The 7,291-nt window shown below is 54.7% G+C and overlaps 1 protein-coding gene across 2 annotated transcripts in view; it reads right to left on the bottom strand.

Moving 5' to 3' along the window:
- NDUFA10 (NADH:ubiquinone oxidoreductase subunit A10) overlaps nucleotides 1-7,291 on the bottom strand; it is a 46,617-nt gene that overhangs the window by 38,282 nt on the left and 1,044 nt on the right. For both annotated transcript variants that reach the window (XM_077757386.1, XM_077757395.1), the window contains exons 2-4: nucleotides 4,507-4,675; nucleotides 3,571-3,786; nucleotides 1,328-1,414 (exon numbers count right to left, since the gene is read on the bottom strand). In XM_077757386.1, coding sequence (XP_077613512.1) covers nucleotides 1,328-1,414; nucleotides 3,571-3,786; nucleotides 4,507-4,675 — 472 coding nt within the window. The remainder of the gene's footprint in view (nucleotides 1-1,327; nucleotides 1,415-3,570; nucleotides 3,787-4,506; nucleotides 4,676-7,291) is intronic.

Below are 7,291 nucleotides of genomic sequence, written 5' to 3'. Positions count from 1 at the left end.
CACCATCCTGCTCTGTGAGCCACACCTCAGGCCTCCTTTCCTTGATGCCCCCTCACTAAACACATCCCTAAGATGCAATCACATCCCCCCAACACCTTCAGTGGCTCCTCAGGACTTTCAGGTAAGAGCCAAGCACCCTAGCCAGGGCGCCGCCCCCCCCCAGCCCCCTCTGCCTCTCCCGGGCTGTCCTCCGCCCGCGCTGGCCCTCCCTGCGCTCTACACCGGCCACCTGCCACCCCTGCGGGCCCCCAGCCACCCCGCCTCGTGCTCACCCGCTGCCCTGCTGCCGGCCTGCTCCGGGCTCCCCAAGGACGCCGTGGCGGACACACCCAGCGTCCCAGCCAGAGTTCTGGGCACGTCCACGACGCTCGGAGCAACAGCGTCCATGCTGCCTCACTGCCCGTCCTGCCGCGGCCAGGACCGCTGGAGCCTCCCCGCCCTCTGCCTCCACGTCCTCGGCACCCAGGACGAAGCCCGGCTCACAGCCAGCGCCCCGGAAACACTGGCTCCCTGACCGCAGCTGCCGCTGAGGGAGTCTGTGCAGGCGGGCCACCCCGACCGCAGGACGCGCAGGCAGACCAAGGGCCGGGCGCCTCAATCCCAGGCTGCTTCCTGGCTGCTTCGCGCTCGCAGTCACTAACCAGTGGCTCCCGCTCTGCCCTCCGGGCCTGGGCCACCACGGGGTCCGACCAGCAAGCGCTCGCGTGCACACGGCCACAGGCACACTGAGCACAGGCTCCCACGGCTCCGCTCCAGAGCACCCCTGCTTAGCCGTCCTGGCCTCCTCCCCCAGCGTGCTCCCATAACCGCTCGGTCAGGCCACCTTTAACCAGAGGCCTTCACTCCTGTGTATCCGCCACCCGTCCGACCGTCCACAGCTCCCCACACGGTGCTACCGTCCCTGGACGCGGCAGACCAGCACCGCGCCAGACGGCAGAGCAGGACAGGACGATGACGGCGGGCGTGCAGGTGCGGCCACAAGAACAAGAAGACATCCTGGTTACGCACAAAGTAATACGCTAAAAATTAGCTCAGAGACGTTACTACAGGTCAGAGAAAGTGGCTTAGGCACTCTGCAGATGGAAGAGGGCCGGGCAGGTTGGGAAGGTTGAGTGGAGTCCGGGAGTCGAGCTGTGCGAGGGTCCTGAACGGCCCCCTGCTTCCACCGGGAGACGTGGATTTAGGAGGAAGAGGGTGAAAGGAACCCTCTCTGTTCCTGTGGAAACGTAACAAGCACAGCCTCTGCTCCTCTATTTCACACACATGCACAGAACGAGTCCGGGCTGCGCGGCGCATGGAGGAAGGCCCGGCTGCCACATCAACTCACACTGCTTCCGGATGAATCCCTGGTTATACATCGCGTCCAGGAAAACAAAGTCGCTGAAGATGGAACGCTCCAGTACGACACCTTGTCCTGTTTAAAAACAGGGAAGCAAAACTCAAAAATCAGATAAAAATCAAGACACTGGAAACGAGTAATTTCACTTTACAAAAAAAATGAGTTCTTTATCGTACCATTCAAACGTCCATACGTGTTCTCATAAGTGAGAAACTGTTTTCAAGAACTAGAACATCTCTGGTTTGGGCAACGTAATGTTTGTCTCATTCTGCCGGCTGCAGCAGAAACGCCCGGTTAAGAGGAAGGTGCTTCTGTTTGAAACCAGAGCTTTCCCGCCCCGTCTGCCCACCGCGACCCTGTGCCGCCCTGCCCCGACCACGCGGCTGACCCAGCGGCACCCAAGACTCCCGCTATGCCCAGCTCATCAGCAAAGCGCCGGGCCGGCCGTCTGCCAAGCACGTCCGGAACCCGACCCCGCAGAGCCGCCGCCGCCTCCCCACAGCCAGGCCTCTCCGCTGCCAAGGCTCCCGCCCCGGCCACAGGCAGCCCTGCCTCCGTGCTTGCCCCCGGGCGGCTCTCATGGCAACGGAGGGGCATTTTCAAAACTCGAGCTGGACTGGGTTCCTCCTCTGCTCAACTCTCCTAATGGAGCCCCTCTGAGCCCGTGCCGCCACTCTAGGCCTTCCTCACTGCACTCGGCTGCAGGGCCCTCCTGGGACCACAGCCACGCCGAGCATGGGTCCCCATGGGCTTGGCCCTGCTGTGCCAGGATAGAGCCCTCCCCCAGCGTTCCCACCCGCAGGCAGGGCCCCGGCCCCACTGCAAACCGGGCCTCAGCCTCTCGCCACCTGGCGTGGCACTGAACTCCCCCACACTTACTCTTCATCTCCCCAGTAACCGTTAGCTCCGGGAGGGCAGGCTTCCCTTTCCAGACCCCAGCTCCCAGAACGCGCCCCGCACACAACAGGTGCTCACGAAACACTTACCGATCAGCACAACACAAAGAGAATTGGGTAAGTTTACTCTAAAGCGAGCCTCCTGAACTTTAAGCAACGGAGAGTGCTGCGAGCTGAGGTCTGCTTCAGCACAACTCGGAACGAGCCAAGTACGGGTACTGACTCCAAGCCAGCAGCCGTTCCTCGGGGCCAGGTCCTGGACAGAACAGCGCGGGGTGACCGCACTGGTTCTAGAAGCAGCACCAACCAAAGTCAGGGCTTCCGTTCACAGAAGGAAAAGCATCACTCAGGACGTTCTGGACCCAAGACGATAGTCAGACTTCTCTGTCACCGTTTCGGGAAGGGTGAATCCACGCTGGACACGTGGAACCCTGCTGCCGCGGCTTCCCGCATGCCGCTCTGCGCACCGGTTCAGCCGTTCCCCGGTCCCTGCCCACCGCGCCGTACGCTCTCGTCCTCACGCCCCAAGAAGCAGAACCCCCTGGGCGGCAGCGGATCGCTCTGCAAATCAGCTCACCAGGTAACTGACGGCCGACCGGGCGTGGCCGTCACTGCCGTAAGGGGGGGGACACAAGGCCCATACGATCCGCACCCCCTCCTCTCACGGGCGCACGCACGCCGTTTCCGCCCGCAGATTCAGCACCGCCAAGGCTTGGGAGGTGTGGCCGAGCACCCCAGCGTCTGTTAGCGGTTCTGAGGGCACTCTGGGGAGGGGCCGAGTGTAACCCACACTGCTGGCAGCCATGATAATGCGGTCCCCCCCGGGCTGCACCCTGCTCTGCGCTGACTCAGGTCCTAAGCCCTGCTGCCTGTCTCCCAGACTCCAAACAGGGCCTGCCCCAGTGTACAGTCCTCGTCCATTTCTTGCTGCCTTCCAGTGACTTCCAGAAACACACCCCCCTTGCACCGTCTGGGCCTTCGGGGCCCTGCACGTCTGCCTCCACACCTCTGATGGGGAAATTCCACACAACTCATCCACCTGGCTCCAGCACACGAAATGAAATATTGTTCAGTGAATTTTATTCCAAAGCAACAGTAATGTGGGTCTCAAGGAATTTATGATCTTAAAAACACAGAACCTGCGTCACAAAATACTCTTAAAGAAAAGCTCTGCTTCGTGGCCGAATTCCAGAAAGGGTTCAGGTGCAGACCACGCCTGCCAGCCACCCGGCCTAGACCCCGGGCCTGAGGACCCCGTGCCTGCGGACCCCGGACCTGAGGACCCCAGACCTGCGGACCCTGTACATGTAGACCCCGCGCCTGCGGACCGCGTACCTGTGCTCAGCAGGTGCTCCAGGGCGTCCGAGTACTGCAGGAGGCGGCTGGCGTACAGCCAGGACTGCAGGCGGTAGCTGTTGCCGTCATTACTTCTCGGGTCATCGTAAAACTTCTCCATGCTGCAGCTGCCACTGAGCTCTTCGTCCAGGGGCCTCCCATCTCCTGTGGTGCTGTCCGCATAGTGGATCCCGGCTTCAGGGAAGTGCTTTAAGCCTGAGAAGAAGAAACGTGATGGGAATGCCTCACGGGCCAGCGCGGGCAGCGCGGACCCACGGAAACAGAGCCCCACCTGAATTCAGGGCAGAGGCTTCGGTTAGGACCCGGGGCTAGTCACCCTCACGCCCGTGTTTACCCAGAACACTGAAGACGACGTGTGTGGAGCACGCGTGTAAGAGAAGCATGTCAGCGAAAGGCCTGGGCTGCAGTGTGTCTGGTACCCTCGTGGGAGGTCCTCCCACAAAGGAGAGCAGCCCAGACCCACGGGGAGCCCCCCATGTACAACTGGGCGTCAGCCCATCAACTACTACAGGAAGTCCTTCGGCATCTTCCCCAGGTGTCAGGGGACATGGCTCAAGTCCCAGCTCCACGCTGACCCCTGTGTGACGGCAGCCTCCTGCCGAGCTCCCCATCCGTAAGCGACAGCAAGGACCTGGCCCTACCCCGGACGACTGTCACAGAGCCCGGGTGACACCGCTCACATGAACATGCTCTGCGGACGTTATTAAGGAAAAGTTCCAATTCAAACTGACAACCAGTGTGGACTGTAAAAACTTCCCAAATCTCTGAGATTAAAAATAGTTTTCAATGGATTTTAAAAATGTAAAACATCTACCTCAGGCCCAGTTCCACCCAGTCTATATGAAGGTAACATCAAACTCAGACAAGCAACTATGCACTGGAGACAAAGGAACCCCATGTGACATATATCCGTACCTAATTTCTCTGCTATTTCTTTCGCAAGCTTGCCTTTTCCAGAGCATATATTGCCGTCTACAGTTATCACTTTGCTGCGTTCTGTGAATTTCTTGGTTGTCCTTTCGCCAAGTATGTATGCCAAAGGGCCGTAGCGCAGCCTGCACCGGACGCCTGTATGAATTCCTTCCTGGAAAACACAGCAGCAGGGCATGAGCATTCTGGTTCCCACAGGCACCAGCACCCATTAGGTAAAAATGCCAAAATCTACCGACTTTGGCTCAAGTCATGATCTCATGGTTCGTTAAGTCCGAGCCCCACATGGGGCTCTGTGCTGACAGTCTGGAGCCAGGAGCCTGCTTCAGATTCTGTGTCTCCCTCTCAAAAATAAACATTAAAAAAAAAAGCCAACATCTAGGGGTGCCTGGGTAGCTCAGTAAGTTAAGCATTCAGCTCTTGGTTTCAACTCAGGTCATGATCTCACAGCTTGTGGGATGGAACTGTTTCAAAACTCTGGACCGACAGTGCAGAGCCTGCTTGGGATTCTCTCTCCCCCTCTCTCTCTGCCCTCCCCCATTCATGCACACTCTCTCAAAATAAATAAACTTAAAAAAAAAAAGCCAACATCTACATTTTTATTACCTAGTTATTTAATTATTGGTTTCTCTGCCCCACTCCCAGTGTAAGTTCATAACTATAGGGGATTGTTGGTTTTTGTTCACTGCTAAATCCTCAGGGCCTGGAACAGAACACACTTACCATGTGCAATATAAGTTGGATGGATGGATAGATGGATGGATGGATGGACGGAAGAAAGGCATGGAGAAGGAGGAAAAGGGAAGATAGGAGTAAGGGAACAGAGCATTTAAAAAAAAATTTTAATGTTTTAATTTATTTCTGAGAGAGAGAGAGAGACAGCGTGAGCAGGGGAGGCTCAGAGAGGGAGATACAGAATCTGCTGGCTGACAGCACAGAGCCCAACGCAGGACTCGAACCCACGAACCGTGAGATCACGTCCTGAGCCAAAGTCAGACGCTTAACCAACTGAGCCACCCAGGCGCCCCAACAGAGCATTTTTCTAGTCCAGATTCTTGTCCTGAGCTCTGCACCTGGTTACCTGCCTTTAAATAGCTCCATCCAAAAGTCCTGAAAGTACCTGAAAGCTAACAGGCTTAAAACTGAAAGTTAGCATCCATACTCTAACCCCCAAATCTGCTTTCCTTCCCAAGCTCCCTACCTGCTATCCACCAAGCAAAACCAGCAAACACGGGAATCGGGAATCGCCTTGGATATCCTCCTCCTCCTCCCTTCCCTGCAGACACTTATAGAGTCCTAGCGACCTTAACTCTTAAGCCTTTTGGGAGCAAAATGTGCCTTCCCCATCCCTCCTGCGATGATTCTGCAAACATCTTCACATCTCTCATCTACAGTACAGTGCTTCATCGCCTGTCTCCAACACACCCATTCTCTGCTCAAAAGCCACATGATCTACCCTCCACAAAACACACACACACACAAAGCAAGCAACACAATCAAAAGGCAAGCAACTAAGAAAATCCTTAGCGTGTGTAAAAGCTGTACAGATCCAGAAGGAATAGAGATAGAACAAGGAAGAATAGGACTCGTAGCTTATTTTTAAAGAATTAAAAATATCAAAAACCATACGAAAAAATATTCATTCACTTATTTCTTCATTCAGTAAGTATTCATTAGAAGCCCACACGATGCACTGCACTTTTGCTAGACAATTGCGGACGTGAATATGCGCGAAAGGATTCCACAGGCAACAAAACAGAGAAGCCGTTACAGCGGGCCCCTGAGTGGTGCAGCAGTTTGAAAATCTGCAGTTGAACCCCCGTGAAGTTGAAAATCCACGTACAACTTTTGACTCCCTACAAACGTGACTACTAATCGCCTACTGTTGACAGAAGCCTTACCGATAAGGTAAAAAGTTGATGAACACATATTTGTACAAGTATTTTACACTGTAATAAAGTAACTTAGAGAAAAGAAATTACTAAGAAAATCATACGGAAGAGAAAATACGTTTACAATACTGTACTTATAAGAAAAAAATCGCAAATAAGTGGCCCCTGCAGTTCAAACCTGTGCTGCTCAGGACACGACCGTCAGCAGCATAGTAAGTGCGTGCTGTGGAGGGCAGGGCAGCATGGCACACGGGCTGGGCTGTGTGTTACAAGGTGGCTACGGAGCCTCTCAAGAAAGAGTAACATTTGGGCAAAGCCCGGGAGTTGCTGAGGGCACCGGCCAAGTGGATTTGGAAGAGGGTCTTTCAGGTGGAGGAAACAGTAAGCACAAATGTCCAGAGGCCAGAGTGCTGCAAAGTCAGCAAGGCCAGTGTGGCCTATGCCAAGTGGACTAGGGAAAAGCAGATGAGATAATAAGGAGATGTTAATTATGTTGTACCTTGAACCCTAGAAATTAAACACCCTCTCCTCCAGGCTGCCTATAAGCCATGTGCAAACTGTTTCCATTTGTGTCCACAACTTGAGAACACACAGATGTGGCACAAAGTGTGCAGTAACGTCTGGTCAAGCAGTTGGCCAGGTCCCAACCTCAAAATCTTCAGAAAGTGCTTTCTTATAGAATTATAGTAGTACTCTCTAGAATTCTCCATCCTCAGCCCGTTTACTGCTCCTTAGAATCATACGGAATAACTGCTCTTTCACAATACATTTCCCATTTCTTTAATTATTCAAGTAACAAGGTGTGTACGCTTTTCATCTTATTTTTCTCCGACTTAACTGAAATTCATCTATATCCCCGGTAGAAGGTACACAAGGGG

The sequence above is a fragment of the Crocuta crocuta genome, unplaced genomic scaffold (assembly GCF_008692635.1).
Source record: "Crocuta crocuta isolate KB4526 unplaced genomic scaffold, BGI_CrCroc_1.0 scaffold290, whole genome shotgun sequence".
Taxonomy (NCBI): Eukaryota; Metazoa; Chordata; class Mammalia; order Carnivora; family Hyaenidae; genus Crocuta; species Crocuta crocuta.
The sequence above is the reverse complement of the archived record's forward strand: the minus strand, read 5'-3'. Positions and strand labels throughout refer to the sequence as shown.